We start from the raw sequence: 27,859 nt of genomic DNA on the forward strand, positions 1-27,859 counted from the left end.
TGCCTCTGTGTACATAATAGTTAGTCTAATCTTGTGTTTACGGTCCCAGTGGCAGAGACAGGTCAGAGTTCTAGTGTATTCCAAGACTTGTCACTTAAAAGTGTTTCTAGAAACATTGTAAGTAGGCTTTCATGAGGTAGTTTGTGTCTGCATTCAAGTTATTGCCATTTCATGTTTTTGAGCATCTCCATGACTCCATACCCATGGGTTGAACAAACCTAACCATTCATGTTCAGTATCCCTGTTAGTCCTGTTTGATATGGGTCACACAAACTTGAACATTATCCTAGGATTTGTCAAAGGAATGTTCACCAGACAATCTTGTTAACAGACTCTGTTTCTCTAGTATTCTACCAATTGACTAGAGTCTGCCACTGGCTTTATCTACAACTGAGCCCAGGTGATTTTTCTATAGTATATCCCTATAAATTATGAAATTCACATAGTTGTATGACTCCATTTGTGATACATTGATATGGCAATCATAGGATTAATTTTTATTTATTTTGTTTTATTTTACTTTATTTTATTTTATTTTATTCTATTTCTATATTTTATTATATTTTTATTTTAAGGAATACCTCTTTTTCATTTGTGAACATTAAAGCATCACTTTGAAACATTGTCAATATCTGACTTTATATTTGTGAAGTGTTTCTCAGATGTTACTTTGTTTTACATAAATGCACCATCTGTGAAAATTCAAGTTTACAATTAATATTGTCTTCCAAGTTATTAATATATAACATGAACAACAAGATTCCCAGCACACTTCCCTGGGGCATGATTCAACTTATTTCTACATTTGTTGAAGTCTCCCCATCTAGGAGGGTGGGGGGGATGGGGAGAATGATGAGTGGGAAAGGAAAGGAGCAGAAAAGGGAAAAAGACTGATGGGTGTGTTGGCAGAGAGTGGCTCACAATGTGGGTGAGGGAGTGTGAATTGGAAAGAGGTGAAATAATAGAGGGGATGGAAACAGTAGGGTGGAAGGTGTGGGGACAGTAGGTTATAGTAGGTTGGGGTCAGAATAATTTCAGGAGTGGAGTATGTGTTGTAAGGATAACTCCCATCTGCACTGGTCAGAAAAACTAGTGGTGGATGGGACCATGTTATGTTCAACTGCTTGTTGTGCCACATGGTAGTCCACTTTGCTCTTGGCCACAGTTTGGCAGTAGCCATTCATTCTGCTAGACAGATGACTGACAGACATACCAATATAAAAATCTGAGTACTAACTGTAGCAGAGGAGCTGTATGACATGGCTACCTTTGCAGGTGGCCTGGCCTCTGATGGAGTTGGATAAACCTGTGACAAGACTGGTATAGGCAGTGCTTGGTGGGTGGATTGGGCTGGTCTTGCACCTAGGTCTTCCACGGGGATATGAACCCTATGGCAAGGGGTTGGGATTCGAACTGACATAGGGATGGACTAAGATGTTGTTGAGGGTGGATGAGCAATGGAACACTATTTTAGGAGGAGTGGGAAGGATCTTAGGTAGGATTTGCCTCATTACATCTCATGATGATAGATAATCAATGCTCTGATGAAGGATGTGGTTCACTTGTTCCAGTCTGCAGTGCTATTGGACAATGAAGGGGGCACTACTTTGTTGCTGGTTCATGAAGGTGGTGGGAGAATTTGGTGTGTGTGGAGATATTACTTGAGAAATCTGTTTGTAAGTAGTTCTGGGAGGTAGTGCCTGTCTGTGAGGGCCTTTGTGATACCTGCAGTATAATGAGCAAGGAAGTTCTTGTCACTGCATATACGTTGTCCTCAAGTGCCCAGGTTGTATGGGAGGAATATTTTGTTGTGGAAGGGTGAGCAACTGATGAAATGCAGGTAATGTTGGTGGATGGTGGGTTTAATGTGGACAGCGGTGTGGATGGAGCCATCAGGAAGGGGGAAGTGAACATCCATAAAGGTGACACTCTGTATTGGGGAGGACCAGGTGAAGCAGATAGTAGAGATGGTGTTGAGGTTGTGAAGAAATGACGATGGGGTGCCTTGATCTTGACTCCAGATCATGAAGATTTCATCAATGAACCTGAACTAGAGCAGGGGTTTGGTTTTTTGGGAGGTTAGGCAGGTTTCCACTATAGGGCACTAATCCAGTTTGCATAGGAGTGTGTCATGTTGGTACCCATGGCTGTGCTGTGGATTTGTTTTTATACCTTCCCAACAAGGAGAAGTAGCTGTTTGATAGGGCACAGTTAGTAAGATGTGTGAGGAACCAGGCAGTGGGTTTGGACTCTGGAAGATACTGGGAGAGTAGGTGCTCAATTGTGGCAATACCATGGGCATAAGAGATGTTGGTGTATAGGGAAGTGACATCAGCAGTGACAAGAAGGGATCGAGAAGGTAGAGGGGGTGGGGATGGTGCAGAGTTGATAAAGGAAGTGGTTGGTGTCTTTGACATGAGAGGTGAGATATTGATCAATAGTTTGGGGATGTTGCTCAATGAGCACCAAAATTCTTTCAGTGGGAGCATAATAATGAGCTACAATGGGGCGTCTAAGATTGTCAGATTTGTGGATTTTGGAGATCATGAAGAATGCCATTTCCTCCACCTCCTCTCTCTGGCCATATCTTCCTCCCCCAGCCCCTGAACATGTTCCCCTCCCCCTCTCTCTTTCCATCTCTGCCTCCCTCTTTTCCTTTCCACCTGCCCACTACCCCTCTACGCCTTCCACCTGCCTCAGGCACCTCCCCCTCCTCCCATATCTCTCTCTCCATTTTCTCCTCCCCCTCACTATGTCCATCCCCTCCTCTATCCATCTCATTCTGTTCCCAGCCATGCTCACTGGCACATGTAGCCCCTGAAGTTCAGTTCAGTACAGTAAGGAGATACTACTTCCACAAATGCCAATTATGCAGAGCAGGCTACACTTCAAGGATAAAAAGATCATTTTTTTACCCTTGACAAGTAGGTCAGGTTATTTGTAACCATCCATCCATTCTGGTGTCCTGTATCTAGCAAATGCCAGGTATGGAGAACTGTACCTGTAAGTAGGTTACTGTTGTACTAGGATCACCATTCACAAAGGCATCTTAAAGTTACTGGCAGCTCTGTCACAAGGGGGACTCTATACACCCCTTTTGCCTGAGTCTACATGGCCAGATGTAATACTATTTTTCAAAGCACTTGCACATTGTGTAACTGAGGCAGGACGCGGGAAATAATCCAGTATCTACCTAAATGGATGTGAAAAACTGCCTAGAAGTCACATTCAGCATTGCTAGCATGCTGGTCCCTGTCATTAATGCATGAGGTGTATTTGATTAGGAGTGGTGCACCTCCCCAGAGTGTGGATTTTTACTGTTTAATGCACTCAGCTGTACTGATGGCTAATTATTATCAGCATTTTCCTTTTGCTTATAAATTTTTGCTCTGGTCAGAAGCAGTTGTGTGAACCAGTAAAACTGTAGCTAATTTATTCTAATAGATCGCTACCAACTCATGTCCCCAAATGGATAGACAGCAACACTCATATCAATGACTTACAGCATGTCAGCATGCACCATGTTGTCTCCAGCAAGAAGCTCAAACATAAAAAGTTCATAATTATTGTATCCAAAAATCAGTCTCACCTCCTCAGTTACTTACTTATTAACAGAAATAAAAGTAAAACTGGAATAATATGTGGTAAATGGAAAACAGCACTGAATCACTCTCTGCACAAAAGGAGAGATAAAATTGACATCAACAATTGAGGATGGTTTTTATCGAAAGTTGATAAATGATTCGGGTGTTACAAATTTAGATTTATGTAGTTACAATCACGCTTGTTGCCAAGCATGACCTTTTGGAAAGGTTCTGTCAAAAACTGATTCTTGCTGTTGTTATAGGGTGTTCATTGTTGAAAGTGGTCTATAGATTTCCAGTTTAGTACTGTTGTAGCCAGTATTTTATGTTGTATTTCAGTAGTGTCTGTTGCTATTTTGCACTTCTGCTTATCAAACTTTTATGGAAAAGTATGATACTAAGGTGTTATATTGTAGTACATTATTGTATTTCTATGCAAAATGAATTAAAAAGTAGCTTTCTTTGTAACATAGAAAAGGAAAAAACTCACTTTGAGTGTGTATATTTACAAAAAAATCAACTTCCATCTTTGCATTTATCAACTTTTGAAAAAACTTGCAACTTTGTCCTTCTATTCTGTAATAAGCAATGAAAATTTTAGGAAAGTCAAACACACTATCAGAATGGTGCTTAAAAAGCTGTTTAAATGTTTAATTATTGTGTTTATGTAATTAGTTTTTTGGTATGATACTTGAAAGGATGTTTCCTCAAAAAAATACTTTTTTACTTTTATTGAGTTCTGAAAAAGTGCTCCTCAATTACTACCATATCTCAGACTTATAAGAAAGCACTGCAGGCTATCATGATGAAGCAAGTAGATCATCAGATACGCAAATGTCAAGGTGGATTCATGAACAGATGTTGAGTCTGAAAAGAGCACTGGAAAATTACTTCTCTAAGGATCTGTTAGTGATCTTCATTTAATTGCAAAAATTCTGATTCAGTTGACCAGAAAATGTGTTCAACATTTTGATAGAATTTGGTGTGCACCATAAAACAGAGGTAGTATAAAGCAAATTATAACATACATATACAGAAGCTAAATTCATGGGATAACTGGGAAAGATATTTCAATTAAAACTGGTGTTGATCATGTAATGGACTGTTTGCAGTTGTCTTAAACTCCGTATTAGAGATGATCATCTTATGGGATTATGGATACAGATTGTAATATACGTAATAATCAGTTCTCAAGTTTTCTATATACACATATATTTTACTATAAAGACTGATACACACGTACACTACATGAAGTACAAAGGCAGACTGAATTAAACATGGCAGCAAGTTGTCAGAGCAGTTAATGTTCCAAAGATTGTAATTTGTGGGGTCCATGGCCTATGTTTCCTGAGGGAGGCTCGTGTGGGTGTCAGCGTCGGCGTGAGTGGTGTGAGGCGGTAGGTGCATGACCGGAAGCTCCATCTCTATCAAGCTGGTGTGCAAAGGTGCGGCGGGCGGCATTCGGTCCAACTCGTAATTCGAAAACCGGGGGGGGGGGGGGGGGGGGGGGGGAGAGTTTGATGCAATGATGCATTGGCCAACTTGGGATTAGCGGTGTGGGAGAGAAAGCGGCGTGTGAGTGTGAGGGGCCGAGATAAGGGGGTTGTAAGAGTTGTCTGACAGAGTCATCCCAGAGCATGACTTGTGACCAAGAGCTGAGTGCAGTCAGCACGTAAGTGTCAGGTGGGGAATGACTGACAGGTGGGTGTAGCTGGGTGTTTCTAAAGTGTGCACGCATCCTTCCGATAAAGTCTGGGAAGGAGGGGGAATCTCCAGGATCTAGAGGGAGAATTAGTTCCCCAGATAAAACTGGGTTTTTGCTGAAAACAAATTCAGAAATCATCCCATGTTAATCTGGTTTACATGTAGAATGCAGGCCTCGCAACACCCAAGGAAGTGCCTCGGACCAGAGATAGTCATGGCACCTGAGTGCAGTTTTAAGGGTGTGGTGCCACTGTCCGACCAACCCGTTGCTTTGCGGGTGGTTGGATGTTGAATGCATCTTTTAATACCGCAAAGATTACAGAGAATCATAAAAAGTGCATATTTGAACTGTTGATCCTGGTTGGTTGTGATGGTGGAAGGGCACCCGAACCTAGTGATCCAAGAAGAAATGAATCCTTTGGCCACAGTTTCTGCTGTGATGTTGGGTAAGGGGATGGCTTACACCCAACGAGACATTCAGTCTATTGTGGACAGGATATACCTGTGGCCCTCCAATGGAAGCAGGGGACTGATAAGGTTGATATTTACATCATGGAAACGTCCCTTAGGGATGAGTGGTGGAGATGTGTGACGCCCTATTTTGTTTCATTGACGGGAAATGCAGCTGCATGCCCATGTTTGACAGTCCCATTTCACATCTTTCCACACAAATCGCTCAGTGATGAGGCGAATGGTGGCTCAGACACTGGGGTGGGCAAGATTATGGAAGGCGTCAAAAACCTGTCGGCACAGCATGGGTGGGAGCAAGGGCCGCAGAATGCCCATAGAAGAGTCGCACCACACTTCATCCAAAATGCCAGGGAACTTAGCCTTGGTAAACATGAGCGAAGACTGTGGGTCTGTGAGCAGACAGAACCTGAGTGTCCTCGTCCAAAGCCTGTAGAGCAGTGACGTCGGATGAATCGACAATTCTTGAAACGGAATTGATCCGCGAGAGGAAATCAGTGAGGATGTTCTCCGTGCCTTTGATGTATCGTATGTCTGTAGTAAATTGAGAGACCAGGTCAAAGTGGTAGAAACGTTGGAGGGGGGGGGGAGGGGAGAGGATCCTGTGGCGGGTTGCAGAAGGCATCTGCCAGCAGTTTGTAATCAGTAAGAATGAAGAAAGGACAGCCCTCAATGTCAGTGCGGAAATGTTTGACAGCCTCATACACAGCCAGCAGCTCTCAATCAAAAGCAGAATATTTCTTCTGTGCTGTAGACAGTGTTTTTTTGAGAAGAAATGAAGTGGTGAAACTGTGTTGCCTTTGCTCTGTTGTAATACTTCCCTGACCGCAATGTCGCTGGTGTCCATAGTGATGAACAAATCGGCAGACGGCTCAGGGTGAGTGAGTCCAACTGCATGAGCTAAAGCTGTTTGAAGAGCCCTGAAAGCCTCTAGCATGGGTTCAGTACAATGGACTGGTTTAACACCCAAAATTTATTTGCTGGAGAGCGAGTCCATCAGCAGGGCCTGCACGGTGGCTGCAGAATGTAGATGATGGCAGTAGTAATTTATAGTACCTAGGAAACATCTGAGTTCTATTTAGATAGCTGGGAGTGGCAATGACGTGATAACCTGCACGCAGGGTTTGGGTGGCTGTATTCTGTCTGTGGTGACAGTGTAACCCAGAAATGTCACAGAAGGCTGATGCAATGGGAATTTTTCTTTGTTGACCTCAACACTGTTGGATGCCAAAATCTGGAGGACCTGGGATAAATGATCTTCGTGGTCTTCAGTCGATTTGCTGAAAATGAGTATGTCATCCAGGTATGCAAAGCAGAACTCGAATCATCGTAAGACTGAGTCAATGAAACATTTTCACATTCGTGCCGCATTCTTTAAACTGAATGGCATGAAGTTGCACTGGAACAAACTCAGCGGCATGATGATCGCAGTCTTTGGAATGTCTTCTGCACTATGGGAATCTGGTGATAAGCACGTTTGCAGTCAATCACACTGAAGATTGAGCTGCCTGATAACATATAAGTGAAATCGTTTATGTTTGGCATGGGGTAATTGTCCATGATAGTGCGAGCATTTAAATGGGTAATCACCACACATTCGAAAAGAACCATTGTGTTTGGTGATGAGGTGAACTGGTGAAGACCAATTGCTGTCCAATGGCTGTAGAATGCCTGCCTTTAGAAGTTCGTTAATTTGCTGCTGGACCATGCGCAACTTAATGGGGTTGAGGCATCTAACCTTGTGTCTAATAGGAGGGCTGGCAGTGGTAATTATCTTGTGTGTTGTTCCATCAGTGACGGAAGAGACTGAGAACTGCACACGAGGCTGAGTAACGTTCCGATTTGGAGTTTTGGGATGAGTGGGGTGCAATGAGGCGTAACCACTAGCATGAGTGGGAAAGGCAGCACAAAAGTCACATGCCTATTACGCAAGCATGGCGTGCGCTTGTTTGTAGAGGTCAGCATCGCGCGCAGCGTGGAGCGGAGTGGGGCGCGCAGTGACTGTCTGTTGTTTGGGTAACCGGCATGGGCAAGAGAGGCGTTGGCGTAGCGTGAGGGACAGAAATGGCCGCCAAGTTGCTTGGCTGGCATTCTGGAGAGGGGAATGTTTATCAACAAGTGGGGTGGCTGCCTGCGTAGTGGGTATGGTCGTGCTGCGCGAGCGACTGTTATTAGAGCCACTGTTTGAAACATGGGGCACTGCGCGTAGTGGGCGCTTGGGCGGTGCAGAGGTCACTGAACTTGCATCGCCACACACAATGTATGTTTTTGTACTAACCTGATGAGTGTTCCAACTGATCCTTGGTGATGAAGTTCGATCAGCGAGGCGCGGGATGCAGCGAGCTCATTTTAAGTGTGAGCAATGCATTGTTTCAGCTTGTCATTCTGCCAGCGGAGGTGCACCACTGAGTTGTATTCTGAAAGTAGGTTAGTGATGCAGATCACAATCTTGCCCGCGAGGGTGGAACACTTGCGAACTAAATCCCATGTTGCGGTGGAAATGGAGCAAGGAGTAAAGGTGCCGGAGCACAGTATCTGAGTGTGAGACGGATGGTATAACACTGAAAACTGGACTACGTTAGGGGAGAGTTTGTAATGGGACAAAAAATCCATACTGAGAATAGGTTCGTCAATGTCGGTGATGTAGAAGGTCGAAAATGGTTCAAATGGCTCTGAGCATAACATCTGAGGTCATCAGTCCCCTAGAACTTAGAACTGCTTAAACCTAACTAACCTAAGGACATCACACACCTCCATGCCTGAGTCAGGATTAAAACCTGCGACCGTGTAGAAGGTCTACGGGAAACACAGAGTAGGGGATAGGTGCACCATCACTTGCACGGAACCGACAGTTTGTAACATTGATGCGTTGACAGCTCGTAGGAGAGACTTCGTCGGTGAAAGGTCAGTAGGAGTCAACGATCAAGGTATGATAGACACGTCAGCACCCATGTCAATTAGGTAGACAAACTGCGATGAAATGTCTGTCACGTATAAACGACTGCTCAGCCGTGGGGACGAGTTGACAGAGTGCAATGTTAGGGTATGCCTGTGAAGTTCCCCGCATGACTCGGCATCACTTAGTTCCTACGGTCAGCGTTTGGGTGTTGGCAAGGTAACCTGCACTTCTTGGCCTCAGCCCCAAAAATCTTGTGGTACCAACAGTATGGATGAGCTGGATGTGGTGGTGGCAGTGACTGTGATAGTGGGAGAGGCTTGTCCTTGTTGATCTGTTCTGGGACGTAAACCAGGATGTATAGAGCATGGGCGAGTCTTGAATGCTTGGAAAGAGGAGAGAGTGAACGAGTACTGCCTGGTGGCGTACAAGGCATGGAAGCAGAATGGGCCCTGCCCCTGCCTGCAGACGGCCAGTAAACAGGAGGTGTAGTATTACACAGCGATGGGGGATGAGCTGGGTGTTTCTGGCACAGGAGCGCATAAAGCTGATTTGTGATGCATAAGCAATAACCAATAGACTTGAAAGAGTGTGGCAGTAGGTGTATCTGTAGGTCAGTAGGTAACTTAGCAGACCATACCTACTACAGAGTGACGTCTGGCATTGTGTGTTCACTCATGAGTAACCTGAAGCGGCGCCAAAGTTGTGACGGAGTGCAGTCCCCCAGGTGCTCCTTGTACAGAATCTTGATTATCAACTCCTGTGGGGAGCAAGCAAGTCAGTCCAATATCATTTTCTTGGTGAACTTGTACTTTGGTGGTGATGGAGGCAAAAGTAGGAGATCCCAAATTAAATCTGAGTGGTCATGAAGGTGTGTGACCAAACATAGGAAATTGGAGTTGTCATCAGTCACTTGATGCAGCTCAAAGACGTGCTCCACCAGTGCGAACCATGAAACTGGTTTGTCCTCATATAGGGGAGGGAGCTCAGGTAGGCAGCCTGGAGGTGGAGATGAAGGTGGCTTTGGCGTGTCTTGGAAGGCCTGCGATTCTGCTGCACAATTGTTCATGCTGGGATCCGGCATCACTGGAGCGGAAATGTTACTAGCACACATGTTCGGAACAATGGCTAGTTGTAATGTCTCTTCAGATGCCTGAAAAGATGACGCAGCAGGCACAGCCGATACTGTGGGAGCGAACGGGCAAGCAGCGCATAATGAGGGCCCGTAAACTGGACCGGAAACTGCAGGAATAGCACTGACATTGTCCAACTTGGAAATGACATGGAAGTCCGGCATGGTAGACACAGATGGTACTGTGGAAGGAGCGAGTGGTTGTATGGTCAGAATTGAGGGCCCATGTGGGTGAGGGGGAGGGTAGGGGTGGGGGTGGCCTGGAGCTTAAAGAGGCAACAATGAGAGTTTTCCGCGCACACTGGGCATGCACCCTTCATGGTAGGACCATAAAACACTGGTGAAACCTGTTGGCGGTCACACTGTCATAGTACAACATTGTTGGGTGAAGAGGCTATGTTGGGTACACTTGTACCCACGTGGTCACAAAACTGGGCCGCCGATCCGGTGGTTTGTTGTGGTGAACTGGATGCATAAAAATGTTATTGATTTGTGAGGAAGGTGAGGCTGGCATAGCTTGGTAATAGTTGACTGTGTGTACGTTTTGCACACATGGTGGCATTGCACACAGCACTACTGTAACTGATGTCATGGTGTGTAGAGGATCAAAGCATGTGTGTGAATTTAGGTCCCTTTGAACTTCATACGAGTGATCGATCATCACACTATTTTGTAGATCGTCCACTTCACTTTTCACTTGTTGTGCATAATCTGGCAAAACAAAACCTGAGTCCATTGTTCGAGATAACTTCATAATACTTGGTCATTGTGGAGTTGCTAAAGTAGAGGTTATCCTCATCAAAGATCGTAGATCATTGTCCGATAGCTGTGAAATAACCAATGGCAGGAGGCTGTGTTGGCCTGGTCGTAAGAGCTGGGCCTCCAAATCTTTGTAAAGAATGTTCAGTGTGTTAGCAATGGTGTTGGATGTGAAACCTGTTGATTCTATACGACCGGCGCAGAAGTCGCAGAAGACGTAGAACTTTTTTGTCCAGCGTCACCAATATGGGATTCTGGATATGGATCGTAATATACATAATAAACAGTTCCCAAGTTTTCTATATACACATATGTTTTACAATAAAGACTGATACACTTGAACACTGCATGAAGTACAAAGGCAGACTGAATTAAACATACAAAGATGAGGCCCTTTAGATGATACAAATGGTTGGTAAATAATAAATGAAATTACAGAATTTTTTAAAGAATTTCTATGGAAGAAAACAATTCCCCAAAACGGATATAATGTTGTAATTATTGCACTTAACAGCAAATGAGAGTTATAAGGCATATAAATCTAACACTCAGTCTCATTGCTGTAACGTGGAAGATACTCACTAAACTTCTCAGCAATAAAATGGGCAATTTGCTGCTTGTACAAAAAATTATAGGGCAGTGATATGAATAAGATTGATTACTTTGCCTGGGCTTCACAGATTTTGAGAAAGTTTTTGGAATGGTTTTAATTAAATTCATACTACCTTAAGAAAACAAGACTTGATTCAACATATGCAAGTGTACTGCAAAATATGTTTATCTCTATGGTACAGTTCCACTAGACTTCTTCAAAAGTAGAAATTTATAATCAAAGAGGACTCACATAAGGAAACACTATATAACCATAATTGTTCCCATCAGGCCTAGATGAAGTTTTCCAATCCTTGAACTTGAAAAAGAAGAAAGGATACATGATAATAAGGAATATCTGAACTACCCTCATTTGATGATAATTTTGTAGTTTTGCATCTGCTCCAGATAAGCTACAACATGAAATGAAATAGCTCAACAAAGAAAGTTTTAAAATTTTTGATAAACTAAGTGGGATTTTCAAAACAAACCTCCCATTATATCTGTAAAGGAAAGATCAGAATCAGTGTTATTGACAGTTTTGACTAGTGGTAGTGAGTCAGGGATTTTTAGTGCAGAACACATCCAAAAATTGAGGGATACTCAGTAAGCAATAAAGGGATGCATGTCATGGACAGAAAAATAAAAAAGAGATTAGGGGGTTGAAGTGTGATGTACCAAGAAATTTCATTTCTGTATTTCAAAAGGTGACAGGAGATTAAGAGAGAATTTAATGCAAGGTAAGTAGATAATATTAGAAAACCTGAAGAGCAACATGGATGTGTATCATTGAAAAAGTGGTGCGCATGGATAGGTATAGGAGGTCTAGCAGTGGAAATGACTAATGATAATGATCTAGCAGGTTTCATCTCCTTACATATCCCATGAAATTTATGAAGCATACTTTCTTGTGTATTCAAATGCATGCGCCTGTGTTGTTTTGCAGCATATTTATGGTATCTTCTTTTTATCTAAAAAACCATGCTTGTGTTGTATGCTTTCAGCTACTCTGAGACTGAGACTCTTCAAATTAGGAAATTACACTGACTACAAGTTTGATGACTCAACACAATATGCAGCGCTGTACAGTACAGCAAGAGAAGGTGTTTGTTATTTACAAAACAAATATTTCTGGTTATAAAGTTTCAGGAATTATTTTATTGTGAGGAAACAAAGAATGCCCTACTGCATTTTACACACTGCCACCTTTTTGTCTGTGGAGATATGATGAAGCTATTAGGTTGGTGCATAAGTTCACAGTGTTTTTCCATAAGTTTTATAAACACAACAGATACATATAACAGAGATTTTAATAATCAATGATATGTTCTCCATCACTATTTAGAACAGGCTGTGAATGCTGGGATAACTTGATGATTCCATGACTGTAGAAATCACATGGGGGTTTTGAGGCAAAAAACTCATCAAGCCATGTCTGAGCACACTTTCATCTGGAAAGGAAGTTCCTTGAAGGTTGTTCAATAGAGAGTAGAAAAGGTGGAAATCTGAGTGTGCAAGGTCAGGTGAAGAAAGTGGGTGCAGAATGACTTCCCAACCCAACTCTTGCGTAGCACCTTTTGTGAGTCTAGTAGAATGTGGGTGTGCATTACCACTTCACACAGTCTTTCTGGTTACTGTTCATGGACTGCATCTGCAAGACATCTCAGTTGTTGACAATAAATGTCAGCAGCAATACTTACACCTTAGGGAAGCAACTTGTAGTGTACCACACTGTCGCTGCTCCACCAGATCCATAACATTATCTTTTGTGGATGTGCACTGGTCTGTGTACAATGAGTTGCTACTGTATTTAGAATCAACCATTCCTTCCTTTTCCTTGTGTAAGCATGAGCACTGATGACGGTTGTTCACAAGCCAATTGATGATGAGCAAGCAGAGCTGTGCACATGGCCACCCACTGATTTTCTGATTTTGGCTTAGAGCATATGGTACCCATACACCTGACTATTAAAGCTTCCCCATTGCATGCAAATGTCGCACAATGATGGAACGATCACAGTTCATCACATCTGGCAGTTCTTCAGTACACTGACATGGCTCATTGTGGATTAATGTGTTTAAATGATCTACAACAAACCCCAAAAGTCTTCATGAATGTGGAGAGTCACTAATGTCAAAATGATCCTCCTTAAAACAAGAACAATTGTCGTGGTGTGCTGTGTCCAGTGACATTATCCCCATACATGGCACAAATGTTTCTGGCTGCCTTCACTGCTATCACCTCTCTGTTAAACTCAAACTGAAGAATGTAAAATATTTTGGAAATGTGATTTCTCCACTTGGCACTCTAATTTCTAGCACACACAGCTCCACTCACTTTCTTCAGATGACAGAATGACAATATGTAAACTCAAATAGCGACATTTAACCACAAATAAAAAATGACAATCAATAAATAATACTCATAGCAACCAGAATACCAATAGGCAAAACAAAAATGCTACAACTTTCTCACAAACGTAATACTGATAATTTACATAAAAAATATAACGAATCACCCTACCATATTTCTTCAGTTAACTGAATGGGGAAGCACTTTAGCTTGTGGTGCAGTGAAAATGGTCCTGCAGTAGACAATTCATGTGATTTGTAAATTAAAAATGTAAAAGTAGAACTCCTTTCACAAAGCAAATTGAAAAATTGATGTGGCTCACTAATTAATGCTCTTGGCATGTTTCTTGGCCTGAGAGCTTAAATTCTTGTCAGGTGATCCTTATTTATTATTTACTGTAGATTCTCTAAATTATTCCAGGCGGAGACTGAGATGGTAGCTTAAACAGGATATTTCCATTTCTTTCCCTCCATTTTGCCCAGCTGTACATGCGATAGTCCTGCATGACCTGAAAATTATGCAGTTGGGGATGTTCCTGGTTACTTTATAATTTAAAATTTTCTTGAGTGTTCTGCAAGATGGAGTTATTGGTTCTGCATGAAATCTTGGAATATCACTTGCTTCCACCTTTGTATGCATACTCAAGTTTTTCCTGTGCAATATTAAGACAGAATAACCTATTTTGTTTTACCAGTTTCCTATCAAGTAGATTTCTACTACTTTACATACATGACACAAAAACAAAATTATTGTCAGAGGCCATTAATCTTTTCATACTCAATGGCATAGCCAGTGTCTAATCAGCGTAAAATAGCTGCCAATTTGGCGGGTTGTTAATATTCTATGTGCTGTTTATGCTCTTAACATCTTTCCTCCCTCAGCATAGCAAGGATGTCAGAGACTCTTGGTATAAAACATACATTATGTTGTTCCATGCTGATGGCAGTTTATGCACAGTAGAGGAGAGCTGCCATCAACATAAACCCCACGAAGAGTTCCACCAAACCACTTCATTGGTCATTGTGAAATTCTGATTAGCAAGAGGGCACATAACATATAAAAAGTAATATGGTATTTAGAAACCTTTCCTTCTGTTCTCTTAAACAAGCAAGACAAGTGTTTCATAAACAAAGGTAGTGAATTCCATTGTGGCAATATGTGTGAGGACCTGCTCTTAGGATGCTGACTCTTCAGCGTAGAGTGATATGTAATTTCACTAATGGCAGAGCAACAACTGAGCTGTAACCTGAACAGGATGTGAAACAATGCCCAATGGACTATCCTGGCAACCGTCAACACATTTCTGAAGATGACCACATGTCTCATTGCTGGAAGTTTGTACCAGATCAGTGATTCTACATGAAAAATTCGTATTTTTTCTTCAAACAGAGTAAACATTTATTAAATACATTGCATACCTAATATGAGGTAATAGTTCCATCATTACAATCTGACTTATTTTCTCCATTAGCAGAACAAAATTGACAATGAAATATATTAATTTTTCAAGAATATATACTAATCAAGTTATGTTTTTCCTGCATATCTGAACACTTGTTGCTGCAGTTTAATTAATACTTTTGAGTTATGTATTACTGATGTAAATTACACAATTTACTATTTTAATATTCTTTCTATCAGTACTGAACATGTTAAACTTACCACAACTTAATGATGCCAGTACAAGATGACATATTAGGATTAATAATTTGTAGTCACTTTCTTTGTGTTTTCAGACAGCAGTTTCACAAGCAAGAGCACTTTCAGCTGCCAAAGCAGAACAGTTGTCATCAAGTCGAGTCTCTGAACTGAAAGATATGTTGCAAAACATGAAACTTGCTAAGATGGTCCAATGGGAAACCGTAGTGTTCAACAATTTCAGAGGTAATATTTTGAAAAAGGATAGATCTTTCATACTGGATTTGTCTTGTATGTCCACTGGACAGTAAATCTCCCTGACCCAGGCTTCTGAACTCTTGTCATTTCCTAAACCTTGCTTCTTCCTTCATCCCTTTTCCTTCCCCTTCAACCCTTCTGCCAGAAGAAGGATCCATTGGCTCTGAAACCTTACGCACTTCTTTAATCTTTTTATGTGTTTTTTCCTGCTTAGTGAGTAGATTAATAATTATGTGCTATCTTCTAAGATGCACAATAAACATCTCCTGTAAACCACCTGACTGCCTTCTAAAAGAATTCCTTTCTGCAATTTCTATTCTTAAGATTCATGATTCCAAACCACCTCCAAAGTTTTAATTATGCATACCAATTCCTCATATTTTTTCTGCTAAGTTTGTAAATTATTGCAAGAGCATTTTCAGTCTTCCTCCTACTCTTGAACTTTTAAAAACAATATATTAAATTTTTGCAATAATCTTGAAGGTGTCCTGGAAAGTACATCCATTGCCTGAGTATATGACCCCCAAATATGCTGAATCTTGAGTTTAAAATCCTGCAAAGTATTCCCAACTGCTTAATCTACTGCAAAGTGACTTAGGCTACTATTTATTAGAAGTGTTGGTGGTTTATTATTTGTGTAAATTATACTCTCTCACCTCATTTCCAGATGTTAATTTTTGTTGAATGCCCAGATAATGTCCATTTAATACTGTTGTTAAAGATATCATGCTTTTTCCAGTTTTCATTCATTATGTGTCTTCTGTGATTTTAAGCTTATGTTCAGTGAATATATGCAGAGTGTTTAGATACCACTGTTAACTTCTGCCCACCCTCTAGTCATTAAGTGTTGTTTGGATATGTTAAATTCTTCACATGACAACCTTATAGTGTCTGTTTAGTTATTGTTAGAAAATCATCATTTTTAATTTTCATTCATTTCAAAGGTGCCACCTAAAACCTACTTTTACAAAACACCTACATGTTGTTTGCATTCTGGTGTTTTTCCATCCATCTGACATGTCACAATCAGTAGCACAACTCACTGATAGATAAGTTTTCACTAATTATTACTTTATTACAGTTTAATTGTGTGTCTTGTTAATGAGAGAAGCATACAGTGTTTAAGAATAATTTAAAAGAGGTGGCGTGGAATGAGACATATGTGGAAAGAAATGCTAATTTCAAATTCAGTTAATTATGTACAAAACTTAGTCAGTACTTGAAAGTTGCTTTCCTGAAATCTTTTTCAGAAAATACGTTAAAGAAATAGAAAACAATTGATAACTAGGGGAATTAAAATCTTGTGTAAGAAGAAGAGGGAAACTTGTATAAACGCCAAGTTACATCAAAATCCAACATTACTAGCAAATTACAAAAAATATTGTACTATTATAAGGAAAGTGATTAAAATGTCAATAAGTATGTATGTCCTGACAGAAATTAATAATGCAAATAGTATAATTAAAACTCTATGGGATATTGTCAGTTTGGAGACAGGACAGCCAATCAGTGTGCAACATACCATACCAATCGAATTAAGTGATGAACTTATTCACAAGTTGCAAGTGCTTTTAATAATCACCTTCTGAATGTAGCAGCAAAAATAGATTTAAAATGCTCCAGTTAAAGACACAGGTGACTGTATTAAAATGATATCATTTCACAAAGCCTTAAGCAGGTAGAAGTAGTACCAACACCCTTTACTGAAATTAATAGAATTATAATCATTATAAAAAAAAAACAAAAGCTGATAGGATGTCAATGGAATTTCAGACATAGCTCTGAAAAGTTGTTCTAACTCAATAAGTAATAAATAATGTCCTGAGTGATGTATGTAATGCATCACTGGCACAGGGAATTTTTTCAGGCAGATTACAAATGTAATTATTAAAACTCTTCATCAGAAAGGGGACAAGAAATGCTCAAATAATTGTTGTCAATTACTGTTACTAACACCTTACCCCAAAATGTATGAAAAAATAATGTAGTCAAAACAAGTCTCACATTTAAGAACAAACAATTTATTTAACATATCACAATACGGATTCCAGAAGGATTCTCAACTGACAATGCAATTTTTACATTCATTCATCAAATATTACAGGCCTCAAATAACAAAATATCATCAGCCAGTACTATTTGTGGCCTTTCCAAGGCTTCTCATTGTGTAGGTCATATTATACTCATAGAAAAACTCAAGTTTTATAGAATTGATGGTTTTACACACAAACTGTTTGAATCATACTTAACAAATTGAATGCAAAAAATTATAGTGAATTATTCAAGTGATGTTGGAAGGGCAGAAAATTTTAGTGACTGTGAGAAATGACAAAGGGAGCCCACAGGGATCAATTTTGGATCGATGTCTGTTGTTATATATGTCAATAATCTTCCACTTGACATTCAACATGCAGACTTGGTCATTTTTAATTTTTCAAATGATGTTAGTGTTACAATAAATCCAATTAGAGAGGAAGCCAACGAAGAGATTATTAATGATGTTTTTCAAAGAATTGTTAAGCAGTTCTCAGAAAATGGACTCTCTCTAAATTTTGAGATAACACACTATACTAGTATCCAGTTCTATACAACAATTAATGTAGAATATGAACAGGAATCAGTCAATAGGGTAGAATGTTCCAAATTTTTGGGTGTACATATTGGTGAAAACTTGAATGTAAGAAACATGTCACAGAACTTTTGCAAAAATTAAGTTGAACTACTTTTTTCAGCCCTTCATACAATTGCTAGTCTTGGAATCAAGTGAATCAATCTCCTGACGCTTTTGTATATTTTCACTCAATTATGTCTTGTGGAATAAATTTCTGGCATAACTAATCACTTAGAAATAAAGTACTGATTGCACAAAAGTGAGCAGTAAGAATAATAGGCGATGTTCATCCTGTGCAGCCGTATAGGTACCTCTTCAAAGAGTTAAGCATTTTAACTCCACTGTCACATACATATATTCATTTAAAAATAATTGTCAATAATCCATTACAATTTGAGAATGGTACTAGAGGAAAAAATGTAATTACCCATTATTAAATTTATCAGTGGCTCAGAAAAGAGGTCAATATGCAACAGTGAAAAGTTTTGATCATTTGCCCAATAACATAAAAAGTCTGATAACTAACAAAGCAAGTTTTAAAACTAAGTTAAAATCATTTCTCTTGGATAGCTCCTTCTACTCCATAGACAAATTTCCATTTAAAATGGAATAGCCTGATGATAAAACTTTGTTTCTAAATGTAAGTGCATGGGTGGTGCAAAAAAATGTGTTCATTAGTGTTAATGTTAATCATGTGTACATATCCTGTAAACTGACTCATTCCACATCATTTGGATAAAAGAATTGTTCAAGTGATCTCTGGGATTTTTAACTAACCAACCCAATAAGCCTCTTTTGTACTGCCATTAACCTACTTGCATGGGCAGTAATGTGCTGTATAATACCATCAGTATTTCCTACTTCATTTAAAAGTACACATCCCAGTCCATAAACTGAAGCAGCTGTGGCTAAACAAAAAGACAAGCTGAAATTGGGATGACATAGCAAAGTAGCTTGTAATGAATTTTTCTCTGCAGGATCAAATTTCTGTTTGGATTTCTTTGCCCACTTCAACTTTCTTCTTGTCCTTATAATGTTAAGTAGTGATGTGATATTCAGGTTGGGCCAAGAGACAAATTTTCTTTAAAATCCTACCATCCCTACAAAAGTCTTTAACTGTATTTTCATCAAGGGTATTGGAAACTTGTCAGTGGCTTCTAATTTCTTCAAGTCAGGCCTTATTCTTTGTGTATTCGTTATGTGTCCGATAAACTTTACTTTGCTCCTATCATGCTGAGATGTGGTTAATTTGATTTTTAGTCCCTGCTGTAACAACCCAACTAAAAGTTCCTTGAGTGTATCAAAATGATTATGAGGGCTGGTCTGATGGCCAGCCTGGATGTAATTTTTAGGTGGTTTTCCACATCCTGCTAGGTGAATACCAGGCTGGTCCCCATGTTCCGCCTCAGTTCCATGACTCACAGGCATTTGCAGACGTTTGCACTATTTCATGGCTTAAACTAGACATAAACAGCTGGGGTACACTTCTTCCATCCTGGGGGGTTCGGGTTGGCAGCAGGAAGGCATCCGGCCACCCTCTGCTAATGACACTGCCAAATTCTTAATAACAGGGCTGACCCTGTGTGACACAGGACAAGGTCCAAAGAAAGAAAGAAAATATAGCTTTTAAAAATAATTACTATATTTTGGGTACCCATTTGTATTGTGTGTTCCCAGTATACACCTTCTGCCTATGCTCATTCTTCCTAACTTATAACTTGGTGGTAGTCATGCCAATGTAAAAGCCCAAACAATGTTTACGCAACAGTTAGCATATGACATGGTGTTTCTCAGATGGCTATCTCTTTGATAGTATGTGTTTTACCAGTTATAGGGCTGATTCAGGTGGTGGCAGGAGGGTGCACAGGGCAAGTCTTGCAGTGGAGACAGTCACAGGGGTAGGATCCATAGGTTAGGGAGGTTGGTGCAGAATGAGCATAGATCTGACAAAGGGTACTGTGAACATTGAGAAGGCAATGAATAGTTATTCTAAGTCTGGTGAGTAAAATCTTGGACAGAATATCAGGGTATGATTTTAAGAAGTCATAACCTTATCAAAGTAGTTGATTAATGAAACTTCCTGGCAAATTAAAACTGTGTGCCAGGCCGAGACTCGAACTCGGGACCTTTGCCTTTCGAGGGCAAAGGTCCCGAGTTCGAGTCTCGGCCTGGCACACAGTTTTAATTTGCCAGGAAGTTTCATATCAGCGCACACTCCGCTGCAGAGTGAAAATCTCATTCTAGTTGATTAATGCTTTCAAGACCAGAGTAATACTGAGTGACAAGTGGTGTACTCCTATGTCATTTTTTGGAGGGACCAGCAGTACAAGGATTGGATGTGGCGGAGCAGGAACTTTGCTTTATGACTAGGCTGGTTGGGTAATTACAACCAGTGGAGGCTGAGGTGAAAATGGTGGTGTGTATTGCTGTAAAAAGTCTGCATCAGTTCAAAGATGTTTGCCTTTAATGCCAATACTGTATGGGAGAGAACATTTCACATAGAAGGGATGGAAACTGTCAAAATGTTGGTATATTGTTTGTTAGTAAGTTTAATTTGAAAAGAAGTGTGTAGCTGACCCTCTGTGAAGAAGAGGTCAACATGAAGGAAAGTGGTTATGAAATTCCACGTAGGACCAAGTGAAATTTTATTGGGAGTTTCCAGAAATTTTAACAGTTCACCTCACCATGACTCCATATGGTTAAGATGTCATCAATGTTTCTGAAGCTAACCAGGAGCTGAGGTTTGTGAAAAGGTTGGCATAAGAAGGAGCCATCCTGGTTCCCAGTTCTGTATCCCTGATCTGTTTGTATGTCTGCCCCACAAAGGTGGAGTAGTTGTTGGTTAGTAGAAAGTTGATCAAGTGAGCAGGAGTGGTGTCATACAATTGGAATCAGATGGGCACTGGCTGAGAAAATGTTAAGCAGCAGGCAGACCATGTACGTATGGGATGTTAGTATAGAGGGAAGTGGCATCAATGGTGACAAGCAAGGTGTTTGGTGCAAGTGGGACAGGCACAGATTTCAGATGGTTGGTGTCTTTAATATAGGAGGGAAGTCTTTGGCAGATATATATGTATGGTGGGTGCTTCAAAGTCAGCAACTATGGGACAGTCAGGGTGATTGGGTTTGTGGATCTTAGGAAGAAGGGGTACGAAGCTCTATGGATTGATGTGTTAGTCATTGTGAAGGTCCTGAGGTTTTTAGGAGGGACTGCATGGCTAGGGCCTCCCGTCAGGTAGACTGTTCGCCGGGTGCAAGTCTTTTGATTTGACACCAATTCGGCGACTTGCATGTTGATGGGGATGAAATGATGATGATTAGGACAACAGAACACCCAGTCCCTGAGCGGAGAAAATCTCCAACTCAGCCAGGAATCGAACGTGGGCCCTTAGGATTGACATTCTGTCACGCTGACCACTCAGCTACCGGTGGCGGACAGTTAGAAGCACTGACATGGGATCTTGATGGCAGATGTTGTAGGTAAAGGTGCCAGAAAACTGGTGTAGACATTCACTTCCAAACACACATTGGTCAAGTGCTGCAGTGGTAGTTCCCTTGTCTGATGAGAAGATAATGACAGAGTCATCAGCTTTTAGGAAATGAAGAGTTTGAAGTTCTGCAGAGGACAGCTTAGGGTCCTGTTTTAAGTACCTGAGGAAGGGTTGTGAAACAATGCTGTTGTAATTAGGTATAAGTACAACATGACCAGTAGATTGAATACAACTCAACTTTATTTCACAGAAGCATTAACAACTTGAACACAGTATTTATGTAACATTGAGCAGGAACCAATTACATACATAAAGAGCTGTGGCAATACATGTAGAGAACTGAGGATGAAAGTAGCTTTGCTAGCCTTAAATAGATGGTGCCCAGGGCAGGCTCTGATGGTGATCTCTCTCTCTCTCTCTCTCTCTCTCTCTCTCTCTCTCTCTCTCTCTCTCAGTCACTCACACACACACACACACACACACACACACACACACACACACACAAGTCTGAGGCACCCTCTGCAAATGGCATAGCACTGCTGCATATGTGGCCTTTTAAAAGTACGTGCATACGTCACTGCTTTCCTCCTCTCTTAGGAAGATCATGGCTTCTTGAGGTGTCCATGCTGTCCTCCTCATCTGCTGGGCTCTGTCTAAGGTGGAAAGTTTAGTGTGCCATCTCATGAGCTTTAGACGCAGACACATTCTGCTCCTACCTTTCCATGTCAAAGCATACGACAAGACCAAGGCCGGGACTGTTTCCATGTCGACCTCGGTCATCAGCTCTGGTTGCGGTGCTCCTGGTGCTGGTGATACTGGTACAAACAGTTGTCCAGGAATGGTTGAAGTAATCCCTGATGATGGTGTTTGAAGAAATAGAGGAACTGCTGATTCGGCCACAGGGTGGATGCCCTCACCTGCACAGTAATGCAGAACTGACAATGGCAGTTGATGTGGCATCTGTTGTGGATGGGTATGGAGGCAATGGTGTGACATCAAGGGGCACCCAGCCATCCACATGAAGGTGAAGCTGGCCATGGTTCCTCAAGCAGAGGCCATCCCCCGTTGCAGATATCGTGGAAGTGCCACCCCCAACTCCTGTTAATGAGAGCTGGAACCCATTTAGGGTAATGTCCAAAACTCTGCCTCAAGACAGCCACATCTGGCAGAAAGAGAGACAGCGGATGCACGGATTGATGTCCAGGTGGACGATACAGGAGGTGTAGCAGTGTCCTCAGCTGTCACCTGTGCAGTAGCTATGCCAGGCTCTTCTTACTAAATGGTGTAAAATAGTATGAGGAAAGAAAATGATCAACGGCAACATTGGGTGAATAGGTGGCAAAATAATTTTTCATCTGAGTTTTGAACGTTTTCACTAGGCATTACACCTCAGCATTAGGTTTTGGATGGAATGACAGGGCGAGGATGTGACAGATACCACAGGAATTCCAAAATGCCGCAAATTCATGTGATGAAAATTGTGGACAATTATTGGGCCAGTGTTCAAGTGAAAAAAATTTGCACAAGGCTACAATGGTGGCAGTTGTGAATGTAGAGACACAATGAAGAACATACAGAAAAGAAGAATGTGTGTCAATGACCAACAGCCAATAAGTGTTGAGAAAGGGGCCAGCAGAATCCACATATGTACGGTGGCATGCACACGATGGCATAGGCCAAGGAGACAATAATGCCCTGAGAGCTGCTAGGTGCATCACAAACTGTGAACAAAAGGCAAACAGGTGTGTAACTTCACCATCCAAGATGAGCCAAAAAACGTGTTGACAGGCTAACACTTTTGTGTGTGATACATCCCAATGATCGGCATGTAATAAACGGAGAACCTCTGAAGGAAGCACAGAGGGGATCACTGCTCAAGGGGCCATGTTACCCATGTCTAAAAGCAGAACACCATCCACAACAGAGAATCAGTGTCAAAAGATGTAGTAATTATGTAGTGGGTCGAATACACGAGAAGGTAGTGAATCTGGCCAACCATGTTGTATGAATGTTATGACCTTCCACAAAGTGGGATCTGAAGCTACAGCCTTCATGACCCATGTGCTGGTTACAGGAAAACCATTAATTATCTGCTGCATGGTAACATAAATGTGCAAACAAAGCAATTTATTCTGATCAAATCCTGGGTCCAGACCTGCTGGCAGGTGTGACAGAGCATTGGCATTTGCGTGTTGGTTAGTAGGGTAGAAATGAATCTTGTAGATGTAACATGAAAGGAAACAACCCCAATATTCAGTGTGATATGGTCCTTCATCTGTTAATGATGCAGAAGCATTGAATAAGAAAACTAGTGGAGTTTGGTACCATAGCATAAAACATTGAATTTCGACACAGCGTATACATTTCCAGAGCTTCCCTTTCTATGTGAGAGTACCTAGTCTGAGCAGGAGTCAGAATTTTTGAGGCATAAGCAGTAGGCCTCTCGGAGCCATCGAGACATCTATTAGCCAATACCACCCCCAGCCCATATTGTGATGCATCTGTCACAAGGACCAAGTGGAGGCCTGATTGGTGCATCACTCAGCAGGGTGTAGCTGTCTACACATGGTTTCACAAGCAGAAATGAGACCCTTTGCACAGCAACACATGTAAAATCTATGCAATTGTCGCTGCCCAGGCGAAAGTTTGTGGTAGTAAGTGACTTTGCATAGAAAAGCCTGAAGTTCTTTGACTGGTGTAGGGTGTGAAAGTGACACAATAGCAGAAACATGTTGATGCATGTGTTTGAGACCTTCATGAGGAACTTCAGATCCAAGATAAATAATAGAAGATTGAAAAAAATTGACATTTTTCTAAATTACACTTCAGCCCAGCCGCTTGAAGAAGAGAAAAATGAGTACAGAGTTTTTGCAGATGTTCTTTAGTGGAGGTACCAGAAACTACAAGGTCACCCAAATAATCTGCACAACCTGGTACAGACACTGTAAGTTGTTCCAAAAAATGTTGAAAAATAGTGGGAGCACTGGAAACTCCAAAAAGCAACTGCAAGTATTGGCACGCTCCAAAAGGAGTATTGACAACTAATAAACATTTTGACTCTGTATCTAAAGAGAGTTGTAAATAGGTGTCTGACAAGTCAATTTTTGAGAAATATTGACCATCTGATAACTTTGCAAAGAGTTCATTCAGGCGCAGTTTCGGATATGTATCCGCTATAGATTGTGCATTCACAGAAACTTGGAAATCATCACAGTGGTGTAACCTGCCTGACGATTTCTTTGCTATAACCAAGGGATGGGTCATTCACTTGATGCAATAGGCCAAACAATGCCAGATTCTGTGAAGCAATCTAATTCATCTTTAACTTGCTCCCTGAGTGCCACAGGAACCAGACAGATGCAGAAAAAACAAGGCCTGTCATAAGGATTCATGGTAAAGTGCAATTGAAAATTGTTGGCACACCCCAATCCAAGAGAGAACAGAGAGGAAAACTCAGAACATAATGCATCTAACTGTGTATATGGCACTTTTTCAGACACTAAATTCACTTCATATGAAGTGGTAAAACCTGACTCCTTAAATGCTCCTAATTCAAAAAGATTCTCTGTATGTGTATTAACTACAACAAGAAATGTAAGTGGGTGGACTACTGATTTGTAGGTCACTGGGGCAGAGAACTGTCTGAGAAAAGGAATGGTCTGTTTATTGTAATGTATTAATGTGCATGACACAGGGAGAAGCAGAGGGGAGCTCAAGTTCATATAATGTGTGAGTTTAATAAGGTTACTACAGTTCCTGTATTGACTTGTATGTGCAGGACTTTATGGAAGACCATATCATCAATGGAAAGCTCGTTTTGGGTAACAGAAATAGCTGATATGATGTTTACATCCACATCTGCAAATGGATCATTGTGCTGAATTTTTACATTACAAACATAAGCTTTGTGGCACTTTTGTTGCAATTATGACAAGTAGATCAGTCTTTTGGGCTGTCTGGATACTCATGGTTAATGAAACAATAAGGACAGGATGAGAACATGGAATGCATATGTTGCTGTTTACTGATCTGTTTGCTTTATTGATGCAGCTGCTGGTAGCAAGGCTAGCCAACTTGATGCTGTGATTGTGTGCAGACTGCCACAACTATGTCTTCCCACTGTGAACAGTCTGAAGCTTGGTGTGAAAGAGAGGGCTGGACTGCTGACACCTCATACCATTATTTAATTTGGTTGCCTACAGCTGACAACACCTTTAATGACTAAAATACCTAAGACCTTGAAGATGGATTATTTTTATTGATAAATGATAACAATTAGCTAGTTTGCATTGTCACAACAGCTAGACAGAGAAAATTCAAAAATTGCTAGCTGCTACCCAGACTATTTTCCCACTTTGGGATACAAGAGCCACCATCTCATACAACTGACCCAATTGACTCATTTCTGCAGGAAAAAGAAAATGTGAACACAGGAGCACTTCCATAAGACTTTCAAGGCATGAAATAAAGCTTAAATCTGCTCATGAAACAAATTTCTGTATTTCTGTTGCTCCAAAATGAGACCAGAATAGGAATTTGAGATTAAATGCTCTAGACAATATTAACATGTTTTATCATTTTATCTATCTAACCTTGACCACAGATGATTTATTATATGACATCCCTTGTATTTGGAGAGCTATTTTTGTTGTTGGATACTTCATTTTGTTTCATCTGGTTCTTTTGACCATAACTGATACTTACCAGCCTTTTTCGAAACCATCTGGTGTTAAATATATTGACAAGGAACTTAGTGAATATATACAAGAACAAGTCAAAAATAAAGGCTACTTTTTAAAAAGAGACTTTTTACTGTGAAAACAAAATTGCATATAACATCCTTTCCTACACAGTATCTCAAAAAACTATATGTGCTTTATCCATCTTATGACAAGTTTCCTAATTCTGTCCTGGAAGATGTTTTGTGGAATGATGCACATCCACCCTCAATTCACCTCCACAATATCATCATCCAATGAAAACTATGAATCTTAGAGGTGCTCCTTAATCAGTGATGGCTGACTGGAGGAGCCAAGGAAGGCTGGACCTCTTCACATTTGTGTAGTTGAAGTAGTAACAGTAGTTGTAGTGGTAGTAGTTATTTTTACAATAAACCTTTATGCAGTTTTGTCAGCAGGCACAAAAGACATTAGCTTGTGTTATTCCATCTGAACCATCAACGTTAGAGAGCAAGTCAAAGTGTGAAAGGGTAGTCGTAACCTAAAGCACAAGAAGAACGAAGCATACTACGTTGAGGCCAGACACAAGTCAGGCTTCCATTATGTCACTGCTGGAAACAGAAGAGGTACAGGCTGCCTTAGCCATGATACCATGCACTTCTGTGCCATGCGAGGTCTCTCCCCTGTGTTAATTATCTTGTGTGTAGTGAATCTGGACAAAGCCTAACTTTTTACAAGTACTGATGTAACAGTTTTGAGTGAGGACATCATTTCTTCCTTCTAGGCACTTTTGTTTCCCAGGAGATGTGAAACTGAACAAGAGAAAATTTTGAAGAAAGGATGTCCAACACTGACATCACACCCTCTTCGGAAAGATAAGTTAAAAGAATGTGCATTTCAATCTTCATGGTATGAACAGCACAAGTGGTTGTGTGGTGGCCCTACAAAAGGAAAATTATTCTGCTGGCTATATTTGCTCTGAAGCACTGAAAAACAAAATGGTCTGCCAAGGGTTTTGATAATCCAGAGAATCTGTCTAGAGGTTTAGCACAGCATGCTTGTTATAAAGATCATCTAAGTAGTTTTATTTGAGTTAAAGAATTATCCAAACAAATGTTTAGTATTTCAGAATTACTTAATGAACATCACAAACCAAAGAAAATGAGACAAAACAGTGAAGTGAAAACTAACAGAGATCATGAAAATTCTAATTGACATCATAAGTCTTTTGTGTGAACAGGATATGAGTCAGAAAATTCCCTGTGTCCTGGAAATTACAGAGCCTTTTTTAAACTTGTGCCAAAAAGTGATGAAGATTTGAAAGCATACAGGAAGAAATAGGCTATTTTTTGAATTTTCAAAAATTACACAGAACATACAGATTCACTGTATAAATGAATCCATTTATGAATGTATACATTCAAGGTTGGGTAGAAGCTCATTCTATTCCTGCATTGTGGATGAAGCAACACATGTTTTGGACTAGTCACAATGCTCTATTCTTATGTGGCTGGTTAACTGCAGCAGTGAAATTCAAGAATTTCTTCTTGGTTTTCATGCTGCTTTATTCACTATGCTGAGTGGCATGTTTCAGAATTATGAAATAAAGAATAAACTGGTAGCCCAGATCTATGGTTGTGATCCTCTTCTTGCAGGAGAATTAAATAAACTGCAATCTTAGGTCAGTAAAATTGC

At 40.6% G+C, this 27,859-nt stretch overlaps 1 protein-coding gene across 1 annotated transcript in view; it reads left to right on the forward strand.

Moving 5' to 3' along the window:
• The window catches only part of LOC124596565 (ATP-binding cassette sub-family C member 12-like), a 526,900-nt gene that overhangs the window by 120,028 nt on the left and 379,013 nt on the right, over positions 1 to 27,859 (forward strand). The window contains exon 8 of the mRNA XM_047135749.1: positions 15,224 to 15,371. Coding sequence (XP_046991705.1) covers positions 15,224 to 15,371 — 148 coding nt within the window. The remainder of the gene's footprint in view (positions 1 to 15,223; positions 15,372 to 27,859) is intronic.

The sequence above is a fragment of the Schistocerca americana genome, chromosome 2, assembly GCF_021461395.2.
Source record: "Schistocerca americana isolate TAMUIC-IGC-003095 chromosome 2, iqSchAmer2.1, whole genome shotgun sequence".
Taxonomy (NCBI): domain Eukaryota; kingdom Metazoa; phylum Arthropoda; class Insecta; order Orthoptera; family Acrididae; genus Schistocerca; species Schistocerca americana.